Here is a 19,584-nt window from a genome sequence, read left to right as displayed (position 1 = left end):
AGAAACTTGCCGAGTAAAGAGAGAGTGAGCAAGGGAGGTGTGTGCGGGTGCGGGTGCGGGTGCGGGTGGTGTGTTTCTTCTTGCTGGTTGCAGCATGAGACTGGAGATGGAGAGGTGGTTCTTCGTGGAGGCTAAAACTTTTGTGCTGTCGGTGATGGAAGGTGCCTTGGTGTTGCAGGTGGAAGAAAGGAGGAGCTGATCGGTCTCCCAATGCCAAGGATTTCCTAAAATCTTTTAGGGAGGGCTCGAAGGTGACCATTGTTCGGAGAGGGGGCAACAATTTCGGCCAGTTCTTGGAGGTGGCGGTCTACGCCATGGGTGGCCAGCGAGGGCTTGTGCTGATCTTTGAGGGTTGGGAAGGACGGGGCTGGTGGCAGTTTGCCGTTGAGTTGGGCAAGGCGACAATGTTCTTCAAAGCTTCGGTTGGCGTTGGGTCTAGTTCCTCTTCTCCGGTGAAGAAGAAGCTTGGTAAGGAAGATGGGTCAGGGATGGTGGTTGGTTTGGACCATCTTTGCCATCGTTCGCGGAGGTGCTAAAATCAGTTGAACTGCTGGTCCAGTGTGGGGAATTGCTGGGCAAAAACCGTTGTGCTAATGATTATCTGCTGGACAAGCCATTGTCTGACGCAAATCAGGACTCCATTGCTCGAGGTGAGGATGCTTGCCATTATGGTGGTGTTGCTGAGAGAGAAGGTAGGTTGACAGGAAAGGGGAAGAAGACTGCTCTTCTTTGGGCGTGGAAGGGTCATTTGGAGCTTATTAAATCTGAGGTGGACCGGGATTTGGTGATGGTGTTAGATGGGTTGGAGAAGCTTCGCTCTGCTAGGCCCAAGCGTAAGAAGGGAAAGAAGAAACGGGCTTTTGAGTGTAAACAGAGGTCCATTTGCGAGCCAAACCCATCTCCATTATGGGTTCTGAGGAGAAGCTCCGGTGTCTGGTGGGTTCGGATCCTAGCTCCTATTCCAAGTTTTGTCATGCCAAAGACTTCGCTGGAGGAAGTTGCGGTACCAGCGACTGTAGCTGGGGTCGTCCAATGTGATGGGACGCCGCCAGTAAGGCCAAAGGGAGACACTGATCCTTTTTTGATCCCGTCCTAGGTTAAGCCCATTGTTCAGCCGACGATCGAGAACTTCGATGTCCGGCCTTTTGGGTCTTCTCCTATGAGGGCAGAGGACGCTGGTGGTCTTATTTTGCTCTTGCCAAATGCCCAACTCGCCTCCTAGAAACCACCGGAGGGTGTCTTTTTCTCTTTGCCCAATAGTGATGGTGATCGGCAAGGTGGGTCTTCGCTATTAAGTTTCAGGGCTGCCGGTGGTCCAGAAGACCAGTCTTTGCCGCACATGGGGAGAATTAGATTTGCAGGAGTTTGTGGGGGAGGGTGTCCATATTCCCAATAACGCAGGTTTGGTGCTTTTCGAGGAGGACTGTGGAGATGGTGTGTTGTGCCTTGTGGATGAGAGTGATTGTAATGAAGAAGGTGGTATTCTTTCTTCGCTAGGTTCCTATTCGGCGGGCGAATTGGGTCATTCTGATTGGGTTGTTCAATGTTCAAAGGCTATTTATCCCATTGTGGGGCTCTCTTGTGAGGGCAAAAAGCTTCAATTGTTGGCCCTTTTGACCTCTTTTGAAGAGGAACGCAGGATCGAGGTGATGGCTGCCCTTTCTAGTCGTGGTTCGAGATTTAGAAAGGAGTTAAAAATTTTGGAATGTGTTCAATCAACTACGATGCTAGAGGTGAGTACTCTAGTCGTGGTAAAGGCAAGGCACTTCCATTTGTGAAGCCAAGGATTTTCTCCTGGAATGTGAGAGGGTTGAACGAGGGGAAAAAATGTATGAAAGTGAGAAATTTGCTCAGAGGCTGGAAGGTGAACATTGTATGTTTGCAAGAAACCAAGCTCAATATTGTGTCGCGCAGAATTGTGCGCTGTTTATGGGACTGCAATCTTGTGGATTGGTGTTGTTTGGATTCCAATGAGGCTTCAAGGGGTATCCTCATAATGTGGGATAAAAGGGTAGTGGAGAAGGTAGTTGAGTGTGTAGGGGATTACACCTTAGTTGTTTCCTTCAGAAATGTTGATGATGACTCCTCTTGGGCTTTTGCAGGTGTTTATGGCCCTAACTCTGATAGGGATAGAAAGCTTCTCTAGGATGAATTGGTTGGATTGCTCAATTGGTGGAATCTACCTTGGTGTATTGGGGGTGACTTTAATGTCACTCGCTTTACTAATGAAAGATCAGGTGCGGCTCGGTTATGTTCCGCCATGGTTGAGTTCTCTGACTTTATTTCTGAACATAGCTTAATGGATCTTCCTCTTGGTGGTGGTGTCTATCTTGGTTGATTTCTCATGATCCGCACGTTTGGTCCAGGATTGATAGATTCTGTCTCTCCGGATTGGGAAGCTATGTTTCCGGGAGTTTCCCAGAAAAGGCTACTCGCTTGTGTTCGAATCACTTCCCTATTCTTCTTGACTGTAGCAATTTTATAAGGGGGAGTAGGCCCTTTAAATTTGAGAACATGTAGCTGAAGTTGGAAGGTTTTGTGGGCTTGGTGCAACAGTTGTGGGATTCTTATATCTTCCAAATTACTCCTAGTTTTGTCTTAGCTCGCAAACTTAAGGCTTTGAAATTGGACTTCAAAAAATGGAATGAGGAGGTGTTTGGCAATGTGGAAAGGAAAAAGGGCTCTCTTTTAGAAGATTTACAGGCTTTTGATGTCACGGAAGCTGTAAGGGCCTTAGGGGTGGAGGAGAAAATTAAGAAGGAAGAAGTTGTCAGGGAGCTGGAACGGTATATTCTCATGAAAGAGGTGAGCTGGAGTCAGAAATATAGGGTTTTGTGGTTAAAGGAGGGGGACAAGTGGTCTAAATTTTCACACTATGGCGAACTCCAACAGAAGAAAGAACTCTATAGACTCCCTTTTGATTGGTGGTAGTATCACTACTATTCAGACAGAGATTAGCCAACACATTGGACAATTTTATCAAAAGTTATATACTGAGTAGTGTAGTTGGAGGCGGTTGGTGGATGGTCTCTTGATGTAGGACAGATTAATCGGAAGAAATAAATCAAGAACTTGAGAGGTAGAAGAAGCAAAAATAGAGGGAGAAGAAGCATAAATCAAGATAGAAAGGAAGAAGAAAGCCGAGAGAGAGAGAAAATAGGGAGAAGACTATAGCGGCGCACACTCAATTTTTCATTCATTATCAATTGTCCTTCATTGGACTACAAAACATGTTTAAATAGACCTCGACTAAAACCCGTAGGGCAACGCCCATTTATTACTTACCTAACATAGTTTTATTTTCTTGCCTAACATAGCCTAGAGCAACGCCCATTTATTAAATTACCAAAATAAATAAATCATAAAATAAAACATAAATTAATACACCGAATTAAAATTTTAAATAAAACTAAAGGCCCAATGTATTCCGCATCATTATTTGTAACGACCCAAGGAAAAGCGCTAGCCAGATCTGCGCTATCACTTCAAAAGAACTAGTCAATTTGGAGCTTTCCTAGAATCCATTATAAAGCCCAATTTACCTAGTAACTAGGCAATGTGAGACTTCGCACGCATGAGTATCTTTATAAATCACTCACTCTATGTGAGCTATTCATCTCTTCCTAATATGGGACCGGGGTGTTACAAACTCCCCCCCTTAAACCCCTGATGTCCTCGCCAGGGCCACGTCATGCGGTGCTCCAGTACCACATGACCTGGCGTTACTAGGTGAGTCTGATACCATTTGTAACGACCCAAGGAAAAAACACTAGTCACATATGCTCTATCACCCCAAAAGGACTAGTCAATTTAGAGCTTTCCCTAGAATCATTTATCCCAGTTACACCTAGTAACTAGGCAATGTGGGACTTAGTACCTATGAGTATCTTTATAAACCACTCACTCTGTGCGCTATTCATCTCTTCCCACAAGAACGAGAACGGCGGAAATGTGGGAAACCCGGCGCCAAACGGAAACCCCGAGACTTTGACCGCATTGGCTGCCCAACTGGTGGACCTACTAAAGATGGGTGCAAACGCTAACCGATAGGTGAGACAGAATGTAGAAGAGCAACGGGGTTGCACTTTTAAGCAATTCAATAACCAACACCCACCTATATTTGAAGGACTACCAGATGCAGTGGTTGCAGAGAATTGGGTAATGCAGATGGAGAAGCTGATGGAAGTCATGTGCTGTACGGACGAACAAATGGTCTGTTATGCTACCTTCAAGTTGACCGCTAAAGCAGAACCTTGGTGGACATCAAAGAAGGACCACCTACAACAACAGTTAGGCGGAGGCGTACCCATCACCTGGAAGAACTTCAAAGATGCATTTCTGGAGCGCTTCTTTCCACAGTCAGTTCGTTTGGCTAAGGCACAAGAATTTACAGACTTGGTGCAAGGATCATCGACAGTGAAACAATACGCGGCAAAGTTCATAGAACTCTCGCGATTCGCCCCATACCTACTGCCCACAAAAGACCTGAAGGCAAGGAAGTTTGAAAGGGGTTTGCAACCAAGAATCATGAATCGAGTGGTTGGCTTTGAGATTGGAAACCTGACGGACCTTGTCAGCAAAGCATCAGTGATTTGAGCAGACGTTGAAGATCAATGCAGAAGATTTCAACCAGAAGAAGAGAAATGCACCGCAAGGGAACCACTATGGAGAACAACCACCGCTTGCAAACAGAAGGAGATTTAATCACCCCCCAGAAAGAAACCATGCACCTTAGCAATTCAATAACCAAGGTGGCGGCGGGCAATGACGCCCATTATGCCAAAAATGTGGAAGAACGCACTGCGGAAACTGCCTCTTTGGGCAGTCAGTCTGTTTTAGATGTGGGAAACCAGGGCACCTCGTGAAGGACTGTAGGACCCCTACTAACAATCAAGCTGGTCAGAGTCGCCCAGAGGGACAGAGAAACACAGCACCCGCTCGAGTTTAAGTTTTGACGCCAGGTGAAGCCAATGCATCCAACGAAGTGGTGACAGGTACCCTATCGATTTCTTATGGTAGAGCTTTCGTTCTTTTCGATGCAAGGGCAACACATTCGCGGGTGTCGTACCCCATTGGTAGGGCTTAATGTTGGGAGTCAGTACAATTAGATATAACTTAGTAGTAGCTACTCGGTAGGAAGGCAGTAGTTTACACCCTAGTAGCTAGGAGTTGTCATGATGTGTCGAAGGCCACATCATGCCAACGAATCTCGTTTTTGTTTTACAAGTGGGTTCGATGTGATCTTATGGATGGGATGGTTCTCCATGTTCCATGCCTTTGTGGACCGCTTCCGTAAGGAAGTAGTGTTTAGACCGTCGGTGAGGTGGAGTTTGAGATTCGTGGAGATTGAGGTACCGGCCAACAACGATATGTCACCATATGAAGTCTTATATTGAATGAAGTGTAGGCCGCCACGGTATTAGAACGAAGTGGAGCACGAAATTGATGTAGGACAGATTAATCGGAAGAAATAAATCAAGAACTCAAGAGGTAGAAGAAGCAGAAATAGAGAGAGAAGAAGCAGAAATCAAGAGAGAAAGGAAGAAGAAAGCCGAGAGAGTAGCGGCGCACGCTCAATTTTTCATTCATTATCAACTGTCCTTCATTGGACTACAAAACATGTTTAAGTAGACCTCGACTAAAAACCTTAGGGCAACGCCCATTTATTACTTACCTAAGATAGTTTTATTTTCTTGCCTAACATAGCCTAGAGCAACACCCATTTATTGAATTACCAAAATAAATAAATCATAAAATAAAACATAAATTAATACCCTGAATTAAAATTTTAAATAAAACTAAAGGCCCAATGTATTCCACATCATCTCTCCTTTGACTCCATTTTGGAGTCTGAGGCTTCTTGGTTGGAAAGAAACTTTGGAGAGGAGGAGGTGAGGAAGGTTGTGTCAGCTATGATTGGGATGTGCTGAAAGTGGATATCATAAAGGTTTTTAGTGATTTCCATGTTAGAGGAAAGTTTGAGAAAAGCCTCAACGCCTCGTTTATTACTCTCATTTTGAAGACTCCAGGTGCTATTGATACTGTTTGCTAATGATACTCTAATCTTTTGTGATGCTTTGCCTTCTCATTTGCGTCATCTATGGAGCTTATTTCTATGTTTTGAAGTTGCGTCGGGCTTAAAGGTAAATCTGAATAAGTCAGAATTGGTTCCTGTGGGGAATGTTTCTCAAATGGGTAGGTTGGCTTGTATCCTAGGGTGTGGAGTTTCCAAACTTCCGGAAAAGTATCTTGGGGTACCGTTGGGGGCCTCCTATAAGGTTAAGCATATCTGGGACGGTGTTATTGAGAAGTTAGGATCTTGGTTAGCCAACTGGAAAAGGATGTACTTGTCCAAGGGTGGCAGAGTTACCCTCATCAAAAGTACTCTCGCAAATCTGCCTACATATTTTGTCTCTCTTCCCTCTCTCGGCGAGTGTTGCCAAACGCATTGGTGAGTTGGTATAAGGTTTATTCCCCGTTCTCTGAGGGAGGGTTGCGTATCTGGAATTTGTTGGTGTTTAATCGCGCTCTCTTAGGTAAATGGTTGTGGTGATATGGGCATGAGAGAGGCTTGGTGGAGAGTAGCGGTGGATTCGAAATATGAAAGTTTATGGGGAGGTTGGTGCTCTCTTAAACCTGCTGGAGCCTTTGGGGTGGGGTTGTGGAGGAAGAATATTTGGAAAGGGTTGGATAATTTTTTTAGCTTTACTAGATTTGGGGTAGGGGATGGCACCGGGATCAACTTTTGGCATGACCAGTGGTGTGAGGAAGCGGCTCTAAAGGTAGCTTTTCTAGTTTTATTTGGTCTCGCTTGCGCAAAGGACAACTCTATAGTGGCTAATTTGGAGTTTTTGGGCAACTCTAACTAGTGAAATGTGAGCTTTGCTAGAGTGACACAGGATTGAGAGGTAAATATCTTTGCTTCTTTTTATTAGGTGTTGCACTCAGTTAGAGTGAGAAGAGGACGTGAAGATCAGCTGCGGAGGGCTTCTTCCAAGAAATGATTGTTCAAGGTTACATCCTACTTATGCTCGATGGTTTCCCCTATAGGGAGTCACTTCCCTTGGAAGAATGTTTGGAGGACATAGGCTCCTTCAAGGGCGGCATTTTTTGCATGGTTGGCGACTCTAGGCAAGATCCTCACCTTGGATAATCTCAGGAGGCGGCAAATCATCGTAATGGACAGATATTGTATGTGCAAGAGGAATGGAGAGTTGGTGGATCACCTTCTTCTCCTTTGCGATGTGGCTTCCGCCAGTTGGAGTGCTTTTTTAGTCGTTTTGGGATGTCCTGGGTTATACCTAGAAGTATTGTTGATTTGCTTAACTGTTGGCGGTCCTATGGTAGGCCTAGGAGTGCGGCGGTGTGGAAAATGGTGCCTACATGTCTCTTCTGATGTGTATGGAAGGACATGAATGTAGGTGCTTTGAGGACAGAGAGAGGACGTTGGGGGAAATTTTATCTTTGTTTTATGAAACTTTGTATTTGTGAACAGCGGCGTATGTGCCTCCTATGTCTATTAGTTATAGTGATTTTCTTGTTCGTTTTGCCCCTGCTAGTTAGGTGGTTCCTTTTATATACTTCCGGTATACTTAGTAAATGACTCACGCTCATAAGTATCGTATTATACACCAAAGAAGTTTATTGTTGTTCCACCAGCGCATATTTTTTGTTAATTATTCTTATTAATATCTTTTATACTTTTTTTCTATTAATTATTTCTGATTCTATTTTTGGTTTTTGCTTGGTAAATGGCTCACGCTCACCACAAGACTTGACCCATGATCTCACTCACCATCCCATTTTTATGGAGATGGAGGTGCCATTTAATATAAGCGGCCATTGTTTTAAGCTGAAAAGCTTTCCTTATGCTTACATGGAAATAGTTGACATAAATTAAGTGGTAAAATGTCTTTATGAATTTAAAAGCCTTTGCACTACTGGTATCTGCATTGGGGGAAGTTTCCTCTACTATAAGTTACATTCTAACTGATAGTTGGAGTAGGAGTAGGAGAGAAGAAAAAATAAAAAAGTTGGTAAAATGTCAAATAAAATCTCAATATCTCAATGTGTGGTAGGGTAACATTGATTAAGAGCACTCTTTCCAACCTTCCTACCTATTTCCTTTCCCTCTTCCCTATCCCAGTTGGTGTTGCTAATCGGTTAGAAAAATTGCAGAAGGATTTTTTGTGGGGTGGTTTGGATAATGAGCCTAAATTCCATCTTGTTAATTGGAAGAAGGTTGGTACTCCTATTCAGCTTGGAGGGCTAGGGATCATGAGCTTGACTACTTTTAATCTGGCTCTATTGGGTAAGTGGTTATGGAGGTATGTTGTGGAGAGAGAGGCTTGTTGGTGTTAGATTGTGAATAAGAAATATGGGAGTTGGGTGGGTGGATGGCTAAGGGGTCACTGGAAATTATGGGGTGAGTCTTTGGAAACACATTAGGAGGGGGTGGGATGTTTTCTGTAGTTTTACTAGTGTGGAGGTGGATGATGGCGCTCGTACCAGGTTCTGGCATGACTTATGCTGGAGGGATCATCCTTTGAATGAATCTTTTTTCGGATTTATTTTGCCTTGCAAGGAATAGGGATGCAATGGTGGTTGACCTTAGAAGTGCTAGCAATGATACGGTTCATTGGGACATTAACTTCATGAGGTTAGTGCTTGATTGGGTAGTGGACTCCATCTCCTCTTTCTTCAATGTTTTGTATTCTGCTAGGGTGGGTCGGGAGGGTGATGATTGGCTTTGTTTGACGCCATAAAAAGAAGACCTTTTGATGTCAAATCCTTTTACAAGGTTCTTCTTCCTAATATTGACTCCCCTTTCCATTGGAAGAGCATTTAGAGGACTAAGGCTCCTTTGAGGTTGGCTTTCTTTACTTGAACAGCTTCCTTTGGGAAAATTTTCACTTTGGATAATCTCCACAAGCGTCATGTCAGGGTGATAGATTAGTGTTGTATGTGTAAAAAGAGTAGGGAAACCACGGATCATCTTCTTCATTGTGATGTCACGTGAGAGCTGTGGATCATAGTATTTCAGATGTTTTTGCTAGAGTGGGTTACGCTTAGATGGGTATGGATCTTTTGGCATGTTGGAATAGAAGGGTCGGCCAGAATGTGTCAATATTGTTTGGAACGCAATTCCTTCCTTTCTAATGTGATGCATTTGAAAGGAAATGAACCCTTGAAGCTTCGATGATTGAATGAGAATGAGCTCGGATCTATGAACTTGTTTTCTTAAATCCCTATTTGAGTGGATCTTTGCTACTGCCTTTCTCCATGTCTCTAGCTTTGGTAATTTTTGTTCTCTTTTTTCTCGTCTTGATTGTGGGGTGTTTCTCTTGCATAATTCATGTGTACTTGGTTGCACCCCTTGCGCTTTTAATGAATTTCCTTTACTTATAAAAAATAAATAAAAATCTGTTGCCATAGCTGGCATCGTAGATTGCAAGTTAGACAATGATATGATGATTCTTACTTATCACTTATTATTGTTGATGTTATCTGTTGGCAAAAAATGTGATTTTGGGATCTCGGACCAAGCAATCATCTTATGTAATAAACGCAACTTCCGCCAATCTGTTCATTCCGGCTACCTCTTTTTATATCTGCTCATACATATTTGTCTTTTTAATGTTGATATTTTTCTTTTTATGTTTTTTTTTTTTGCCTTCCCAGGAATTAATCTAATTATATTCTGATTTGCCTTGCAGAATGGATGCCATAATACACACTTTTGCTTGCCACAGGTCTGTTTACATACTCAAATTTAACCTTTATATGATTTCCCTTAAGGTCAAGACTGTGCTCATGTCATTTAACTAGTTTCGCAGTCACTTGAAGCTGTGAAGAGGATATGTCCTAAGCGAGCCCTGTTTATTGGTATGACTCATGAGTTTGATCACCACAAGGACAATGACTTTCTGATGGAATGGACTAAAAGGTACTAACTCACTCTCTTTCTTGGTAGGGAATCACAATCTCATGGTCTAAATGCATTTATTTAATAATTGAACTGACTTGGCTGTTGACCTTTAATGTGTTTTGATTATAGTTTTTTATTCTCTTCTCTCATGATGGCCCTAGGCTTATGGTAGTAACTAGTAAAGTTAGAAGGTCCCATGCAATTGGGGGAGTAAGATTTTAGAAAAAATACTAGGCCTACAACTCCTATACAATTTGTTGATACGTGTCAGCATGTGATTGGAGGGTATTAATTTTTTTTAGTAGTTAACATGACTTCAATCACATGTTAACACGTGTCAACAAGTTGTAAAATAGTTGTAGGTTAAGCATTACTCGAGATTTTATTATGTACTGTTATCTGTAGATGCTGGAAATATCATACAAAGATATTCATGTTCTGTTTTTCCATCAAATGTATTCAGGGAAGGAATTCCTGTGCAACTTGCGCATGATGGTTTGAGAATCCCCGTAGCCCTATGATAAGGTGAGGCAATTCCCTTAAAAACTCTGAACTGTCTTTCTCCTCATTTAGTAAGTAGGTTCATAATTGTTTAGTTATAGGAAATATATTTCACAATAGAACTTCTTAGCTACTTAACTTAGAGCGATGTGACTTCCAAGTTATTGCAACGTGAACAAGACTTTGACTACATCATCCCCATTTTAAAGATAATGGGAGCATGCCCCTGTATATATATTTTGATGAGATAATATCACTTGATTGGTTAACCAAAATATATCCATTTAATTCAACCATAAGAAGATCTATCGAGGAGGTAAGATATTATTAGGCCTAATTACAAGGGGTAAATTGCGATCTACCCTGAAACCTATTTGAACTGAACCTAACTAATAAATTTTAAACCAGTGCACAAGTTAGCAGTTGATGATACAATATCACTTGATTATGGGCATGAGATTATTTGCGCCGAATATAATATCACTTCATTCACTTGGTTGGTGAACCGAAATATAACCATTTAATTCAAACCATAAGATGATTTATCCAAAAGGTAAAATATAATTAGGTCTAGGTACAAGGAGTAAATTGTGATCTACCCTGAAACCTATTCGAACTGGACCCAATAAATTTGAAACCAGTGCACAAGTTAGCAGTTCTTTGTTTCAAAATTTGTTTGTATCCACAATTTTTACTAGAGTTGTGCCAAAAAAAAAAAAGCAAGATCTAATGAGCATCTTTTTTAATGGTCTGTATGTAGGTTAATGCATGAAACTTAACTTAAGGCTATATATTCATCCAAAAAAAAAAGGCTAGATATATACTTATGGATGGAGGAAACTAATAGTACAGGCCTTATAATAGATTTAGAAGAAATTGATCTGTCCACCATTTTTCAAAGGGGTGATAAAAAGAAGTTTTAAGATGCACAGAGAAGTGAATATCAGTATGCAGAAGACTAGAGTTTTGAGTTATGTGGTTGACAATAATGTCAGAAAATAAATTATCTGAACAAAGACGAAATTCGTTTACACATTTTTGGTATAAAAAGGGTGATTTGGCACCTCTAGTTAGTGGATTTTTTTTTTTTTTTTTATCTTGTTACTTCTTATTTCTATCAATACTTAATGGGTTCTCTTGGGGTTAATTTTCTAGTCATTGAAGAATGGGTTGGCGTGAAAATGGACATCCATGGGGCACCCATATGCCTGAGTGCCTGACTAACCTGAACTGCTGACCGACTCTTGACCCGAGTCCATACTATGAAACAAGTAATAATACATGTTGCCAAATTACGTTAAACAAAGTTAAATTTTATGCTGCTGCTGTTATTCAGGTGGTGTTTTTGTCATTAGTATTATGGGAAATTTCACTTAACCTCACGAACTTTCATCATATTTGCAATTGTATCTTTAAATTTTAAAAACTCTCAATTTATTATATCTATTTTTTTTTATATTTTTTTCAATTTCATCATTCCGTTAGGATTTTCCGTTAAATCCTAACGGAAAGGTGTCAAAATTTTTAAAATACTCATAATTTTTTTTAGGAAAAAAAATTGCAAGGATTTGGGCGTTGGTCATGATTTAACAGAAATTGCAAAAATACCAATGCCTGAATCTTTGAATTTTTTTATTTTTCATTTTTTTTAAAAAAAAAGTGTTGGGAATTTTGATAAGATTTAATGTAAAATCCTAACGGAGGGGTGAAATGAAAAATATATATATATATATATATATATATATATATATATATATATATATATATATATATATATATATATAATTAAAAAAAAAATTAAAATTAAAAGATATACTAAATTGAGAGTTTTTAAAGTTTAAGAAAGCAATTACAAAAGCATCACAATTTAGAGGGGTTAAATGAAGTTTTTTCTTAGTATTATTATTCACAAATAATTTTGAAGAGCAAAGGGTTATTGAATTCAATATAATCTTTTAATTTTATTTGTCTTCATCAGGAAAAAGAAGCTCCACAAAGATCTTCGGATTCGTGAAAGATCTTCTATTGTGAGACCACTCAAATTATAGAAGGAATAAAATAAATTTACCATGGTTGCCAGTACTATCAATTCGACTGGAGAGATCATTGTTTCTATTAAATGATTGATTATGATAGCTTTAATGTTTTTTTTATTGTGTCACTGCACGTAACTAATGGGAAGAAACAGAAGCCCTCTTTGACTATTGTTTCCTCTAATTTAAAGTATTTGGTATTGCCGTTCTCTCATATTTACGGTCCAAATACAGATCTCTATCCAACGAGGTTTTAACAAAAATGCCTTTTTGTGTAGCCAATAGACTAATAGGCCCTTACGCACTCTTTTAAGGCTGGCTGCTTCTAGGCAAACTTCCTAACTGTCTCTGCACTAATTGAAGTAGGTGAAAGATCAGCCTCTAAAACCCAGGTCTATCAAGTTGTTGGTGTTTATAGAGTTTGCCAAGGCTGCCAGTAGAGGAGAATGCTAAGGGAATGCCTCCTTTTCTGTTTGCCCTGTTGGAAATGGAATTGAGATCACCCAAGCATCTGCAAAGGAATTTGCAAAGAGTAACGCTAAGCTGAATATAGCATTACTCATTTGCAAAATGTTCTAATCTCTTATCAAAATTCCTCTTTCATATTCGATCTGGTTAGAGCATCTCCAACAAGGGATATGTATTTTAGCTATCTAAAAAGTATAATTTTTATTTTAGCTATTACGTTTTCAATATACCTCCCAACAAGTTTTCTATTTTCTTTAAATATTATGTCATTCTTTTTTTTATTATCATTATATTCTTGTCAACACTCATATTTTTAAACATTTATCTTTTCTAAGGTTAATATTTTCTAACGATCATATTTTTTCGAAGGTTATTTTTTTTCCAACTGTCATTTTTTTTTTCAACGGTCATATTTCTCCAAGAATTATTTTTTCAACGGTCATATTTCTTCGATGTTTTTTTGTATTTTTTTTTCTCTCAAATTGCACTTGATTGAGCGGCTGAGCCAATATAGCAGTCAAAGTTTCCACATTCTTGCTTGACTGAAAGCTATATTCTCTCTATATATATGAGTGATAGAGAAATGAGTGACAGGAAGAGATGAGAGAGAGAAAGAAAAATTAAAAAATTGGTTGGAGAAGCAATATTGATTGTTCAAATATGATAAAGTATTGTTGCAACGTATTTGTTTTTAGAGAATTTGGAGATAATAAGTTGGAGTGGATTTTGAAGCCTTGTTAGCTAAGCTTTACTTTCGTATTTTAGATATACTGTTTTTTTTTTTAAGAAAAAAAGTAAAAAATGGATCTCATTCATTAATCAAGATAATAGAGTAGATTGCTCTAATAAAACAATATCACAGATACATCCAGAAATTTCTTCCATCGAAACCATATCTATGACTTGTTTAATGGCAGTCTTTACTAAATCGTGTATCACCGAATTTGTGTTTCTACTAATGTGAGCAATCTGCTAGCTAGGCAGCAAAGCTATGACCATGCGAATCTCCTCCACTAGCTATCCAAATTTACTCCAATTTCATCTTGTAGAGCTCATCACATTTACCACATGAAGTGTGTTACCTTTCAAGATAATACGTTATAGCACATGATCTTTACTGAATTCAGTTGCCAATGCATTTGTCTCTGCCGATTCTAAATTTTCCATTTTAGTCAAACTTCAGGCTGCAACCATGTGTCCCTCAAAATCCCACACCACAATTCCGATGCCCATACGCCCATTAACCATATTCACGGATTCACCGTGGCATCTCAATTCACCTTGTAAATACCTTATGGAGAAGCTTTTCATTTGATTTGATCCCTACTCCTTGCCTCCTTAGGATGGTCAATCTCTTTTAGATTCGCCTTCTTGTACTCCTCAAAAAACTCAATCATCCCCTCAACGTTATTAGGGTGAAGAAGTTCCCCCCATAGACCATTGTGTTTCGTCTAAATCATATCTTCTGTGAGATCCCCACAAATAATTCAAACTCATAAATGTCACACTTTTTGAACATCTCCTCCACCACCTATAGGAACTCATAGCCACAAAAATTGCTTTTCTGAAACTTTTTCCTAGACGTACCCCAAACATCCACAGCTGATGGGCAACTCCAAAGGATATGAGTGGTACTTTCACATTCTATTCTGCAAATAGGGCGCAAAGAATCCTTAACTACACCTCTTTGCGTCGGATTTTCTTTGGTTGGCAAAAGGTGACGGCACACTCTCCACATAAACATCTTCATGGCGTTAGGGACTTCTAGTTGCCAAATAATCCCACTTTTACTAGACCTAGTTGGGCTCTCTCCCCTTATAAGGTCTTGCCTTTGTGTGATAAGCACTACGAACAAAACAACTCATCAATTGTGGTGCCTTCAAATTAGTACATTTTTCTGTTGGGAGCAATTGATTGACAGCTTGTTGATCGATCACCATCACCTCTTCCTGTGTAAAAATTTCTTCAATCAATGCCATATTCCACCATTTTGTGTCTTGATCAATTAGCTCATTCACTGTCACGTCTTTCGCAAAAAAAATTCATGATGAGTAAACAGTAAAAGCCGTTGGTGTGGGCAACCATCTATCTCCCCCTATATTTTGATGTCAGCGTCATCCCCAATCCTCCATATCAAGTCCTATTTCAACAAATCACATGCCCTCTGAATGCTCCGCCATGCAAAAAACGAACGCTTACATGCCGATACCTCCAAAATTGTCTTTCTAGGGTAATATGTAACGACTCACCTCCAACGACACAATATTGTCCGCTTTTGACTCCTTCAAATCAAATTTTTCAGGAAGTCATTTATCCCGGTACTATTCTTGTAGAAACACGCTTAAATGCAAAGTTCTAATAGATTCATGGTCATCACGGCTTTAAAACGCGTTGTATCAAGAAGGATGCGAATATACATATAAGTACACCCTCATTTTCAAATGATGCGAGACGTCACATAATACTTCGCCCTAACTATTTTTGCCGCCGACTGTCAAGATTTTGGAGGATCTTGAAGTAATCCCCAGCACTGCTTGGCCAATAGAACTTTAGATATACTTTTGGCCATAAATTACAATTAACAAATAGAGTTGGTGGATGGGTTCAAAGAACCTAGCTTAATGGGTCTCCTTACATAATAATATGTATCTTAAATCATCTGGCCTTCCCTCTCCCTATCCTCTTTCACTACTGCCCAATGGTCTGTTCAATAGAGCAACAGGCCTTTAATGAAATTAAAAAAAGCCAAAAAGACAAAAAGGAAAACTTGTTAGCTTTAAGCCTTTAAGCTCATGTGATAAAGAATTAAAAAAAGTGAGTTACTCTCATAGTCTCGTGTAACAGTTAGTCTGCAACATGTCGGCCACAAAGAATCAAAGATACCTCGAACAAAAGAAAGTCAGAAAATTGAAAAAATAAGAAAAAGAAGAAGAAGACAAAGGATTTTGAGGACTAGGACGGCCATAGGTAGAGAAGAAACTTCCTATCTATCCTGGGGTTATATACTCCCGGAAAATGATTGGTTGGGGGGACAATTTGCCGTCCCCCACCCGTAATTTTTTATTAAAATAATATTTTTTAATAAAAAAGTGATCACTGATGTCATATCAGTGATCACTTTGTTAATAATTTTTTAATGAAAAATAACAAACAAGGGACGCGGTCCCTGCGAGTCACATCTCATATACTCCCCGAGTAATGCTACACATCATCCTCTTGTCCTCCTTTTATCACCCTAAAATTGATGTGGCTCTTAAAATTACCATTGGATCAAAATCCAATTGTGATCTATCATAAATTCAATGGTAATTTTAAGAGCCACATCAATTTTGGGGTGATAAAAGGAAGACAATGGGATGATGTGTAGTATTACTCCTACTCCCCTCCTTCAATTTCTTACTTAATTTTGAAAAACTTTCATTACATTTACAATTACCTGTCAAGTTTTAGAAACTTTTAATTTAACGTATCGAAAGTTTCAATTTATTTCAATTTTACCCCTCTGTTAGATCCTAACATAGAGGGTCAAAATTTTCAAAATATCTGTTCTTTTTTTTTTGAAGAAAAATAAAAAATTACAAGGATTTAAGCATTAGTAAGAACTTTACAGAATTTACAAAAATATCAATGCCTAAATATTTAAAATTTTTTATACATACATCTTTTTTATATGGGTATTTTAGAAATTTTGACATAATTTAACGAAAAATCGTAACAAATTGATGTAATTGAAAAAAAATTAAAAAATAAATACACTAAATTTTGAGTTTTTAAAATTTATGAAAGATATTTAAAAGGTAACGGACAATAAAAAGAGAAATGATCCCTACACTCATTTCTCACAACAGCCCCACAACAAGCTGACGTGGCTGGTAGTATTTTATTATTTTTTTACAAAAAGAAAGAAAACAAAACAAAAAAAGTAATAAAATATTACCAGCCACATCAGCGTGTTGTGGGGTTGTTATGAGAAATGAGTGTAGGGATCATTTCTCCGATAAAAAAGCTTTTCCTTTTTCTTGTTTCTTTCTTTTTTTATTCTTTTTTTTTTTTCTCCCTCTGTGTTTGGCAGTAAGCAAGCATCTAGAAACAGTCAAAGCACGTGACTAGATTGCGTCTCTGTTTGCAAGTCTTTCTACATTTTGAAAGCAATTTTTTTCCTTCTCTTTTATCTGATCAGAAGCTGAAGAAGCCAAAGAAGACCTGGCAACTGGCTACGACAAAATTGAGTTCCTAATTCTTTCAACAACTTTCCAATGGAAGCTTCGACTGACCCCCATTACCTGTCCATGCTCTCTCTCTCCTTCATTCATTCTGGAGAGACAGTCAGAAACTTTAAAAGAAAGAAGAAAAGGCCGGAAGCTAAGAAAGATAATAGAACTGAATGGCTTGCTTTATGCCCTTCAGCAACAGAAATTTGGATGTTTGTTTCTTCGTCTTCAGGCCAACAGTAGTGTTGGTGGATGAATTTGTTGACACTCTTAAGCAATTCTCTTTGTGCACTGAGAGCCTTGGTTGTGTGCAGAATTCTATTTTTAAGAGCATCCATGGAAATTTGGTAAGCTTAAATATACATGTTTTTTTTTTCGTATTTATTCAATTGTTTTGCTGAATTATTTCAGTTTACCCGAATCATATTTGTTTCAATTGGTTTTGATTATTACCCAATTTAGTTGATTAAAATGTTTCTTAATTAGTTAAAATTCTCTTTTTCTTTTTTCTTTTTTTCACTTTTTTTAAATTGTTTTTCTGTGTGTAAACCCTTTTTTAACTTGAGTTTTGAGTCAATAAATCTCTAGTTTTTTATGATGATGATGATGATGATGTGTTGTTATTATGCATTATTACTATTATTATTGGAATTGCTAAATAAACCATTCAGTAATACTTGGTTATCCTGTTATTAGCTAATTATCAGTAAACTGCATGATTTCCAGGCACATATTTGGATTGTTCATAAATTGAGACTAAAATCACATCAAGAGTACTAGTTTTTTTTTTTTTTTTTTTTTTTCCTAGGAGTGTTTTTAGTTTCTTGGATAATTCATTTTATGTCATTTTTTTATTTTTATGGGAAAAATAAGCAGTCACATGATGTTTTTTGGGAGATGTTAATTGGTTAATCTTTCCTTTCAGATCATATGGTATGGAGCATGGCTGAAGAGATCTTTTGAAAACAAAGAGTTATTAAGTACTACCCTTGTAAGTTCAATTATTACCAGTGCTTCCATTTTTCCTAGCTTCTATATATATATATATATATATAAACAGAGTTTTGCTTTATTTTATGTAATCTCATTAGTAATATAAAGGAAATTACATAAACCATAATTCTAGCAAACCACATAGCATTAGGGTAATGGGCATAATGTCGATTAAAGACACTTAGGTTTATTAATGTGTTTTGTTTTAAAAAGTGTTCTGATTGAACATAAATGTGAAAATTGTTTTCTGTGTTTTGAATTGTTCATTAATGTATTTGTCTTGAGAATAGAAATCTAAAGACAGAAAACAAAAACACAAACAAACATGGTCTACGGTCCCCTGTCCACGTATTATTTGCTTTTTAGAATGCGTTTGACAATGCAATTTCACACACTAAAAGTGCAATTTTAAATCAAACCGTAGAAAATGTATTTTTTATGAGTGTATTTTTTAAAAAATTGCAATTTGAAAATATAGAAAAATCTGTGTTTTCAAATTACAAGCAAGTAGGCGTATTCTTAAACGTGTATACTTTTAAAAACTAAACTGCATTTTTAAATTGCACGTTTTAAAATCGCAAACTCAAACGAATTGATGTGGATGCACAAGAAGATTTTCACCACAATTTTACCTTGATTCGGACTCAAAACAATGAGGAGAGGTAAGGTTCATTAAATTGCTTATTCAATCAAAATGGGAATTCACAGATGAATCTTAGCATATAAAAAACATCTTAACAAGTCTTGTCAAAACTTCTTTTGTTAAGCATTTTTGTCATTTGCTTTCATTTTCCTTACTGTTCTAATACCCACTTCACTCTTGTTCTAGATCTCAATGCTAAGCAATATATCAAGCATGGCGATCTTAATGGACCATAGCTTCTTTGATGCATATGCCGGAGAATCAAGAGACGGCTCCTCGGCCGCAAGATTTTACACCGGCGACACGGTCTCGATGATTGCGGCAGTCACCTCTGCCGACGAAATAGACAACCTTTCGTATGCATGCTTAGGATTATTCAAATCTCGTTTTCTAAAGATGGAAGGTGCTGCAGCCGGGGTGTGCTTGAGATGCCAAAGCAAGCCAAGAGTGGCATGCCTTTATGTGTGGAAGTCTCTCCAATTTTGTTACTCATGGATAATAAACTGTGACCAGAGAAAGTCAATGCTGCCCTATCTTGATCAATTTTCTCTTGATATTAAGTATGACATCTATAGGGTAGTCTATGTTAGTGGTGACATTGTACTAAATTTTCAAGCTCCCTCTTCTACTCAAATGTTAGAAAATGGAGAAACCAAAGAAGGGCAGGTCATGTAAATTTGAAAAAAAAAAAAAAAAAAAAAAAAAGTGCTAAAAAGATGTAAACCTTTTTTTGCGTATTTTCTTCCCGAGAAATTCTAGATGTGGCATACAAAATCAATCATTAGATCAGTACTTGGTTTTCCATAT

At 38.4% G+C, this 19,584-nt stretch overlaps 2 protein-coding genes across 4 annotated transcripts in view; both read left to right on the top strand.

The window, feature by feature from the left end:
- Nucleotides 1–12,678, top strand: part of LOC133869489 (putative hydrolase C777.06c) — a 30,068-nt gene extending 17,390 nt beyond the window's left edge. Inside the window, exons 7-11 of one of the 3 annotated variants that reach the window (XR_009900458.1) lie at nucleotides 9,717–9,752; nucleotides 9,837–9,946; nucleotides 10,392–10,453; nucleotides 11,585–11,700; nucleotides 12,408–12,678. Coding sequence is in view for 1 of the 3 variants with exons in the window: in XM_062306512.1 (XP_062162496.1) it covers nucleotides 9,717–9,752; nucleotides 9,837–9,946; nucleotides 10,392–10,449 (204 nt within the window). In the remaining 2 variants the exon portion in view is untranslated. Of the gene's footprint in view, nucleotides 1–9,716; nucleotides 9,753–9,828; nucleotides 9,947–10,391; nucleotides 10,455–11,584; nucleotides 11,701–12,407 lie in introns of those variants that run through there. The other 2 variants (XM_062306512.1, XR_009900459.1) reach the window with 2 other exon arrangements.
- Nucleotides 12,679–17,102: 4,424 nt separating this feature from the next.
- On the top strand, nucleotides 17,103–19,523 carry LOC133869430 (uncharacterized). The gene is made up of 3 exons (XM_062306421.1): nucleotides 17,103–17,488; nucleotides 18,067–18,132; nucleotides 18,964–19,523. Exons 1-3 carry the CDS (start codon nucleotides 17,315–17,317, stop codon nucleotides 19,450–19,452), a joined length of 729 nt encoding a protein of 242 aa, XP_062162405.1. The 5' UTR covers nucleotides 17,103–17,314; the 3' UTR covers nucleotides 19,453–19,523.
- Nucleotides 19,524–19,584: the final 61 nt, after the last annotated feature.

The sequence above is a fragment of the Alnus glutinosa genome, chromosome 5 (genome assembly GCF_958979055.1).
Source record: "Alnus glutinosa chromosome 5, dhAlnGlut1.1, whole genome shotgun sequence".
Classification (NCBI taxonomy): Eukaryota; Viridiplantae; Streptophyta; class Magnoliopsida; order Fagales; family Betulaceae; genus Alnus; species Alnus glutinosa.
The sequence above is the reverse complement of the archived record's forward strand: the minus strand, read 5'-3'. Positions and strand labels throughout refer to the sequence as shown.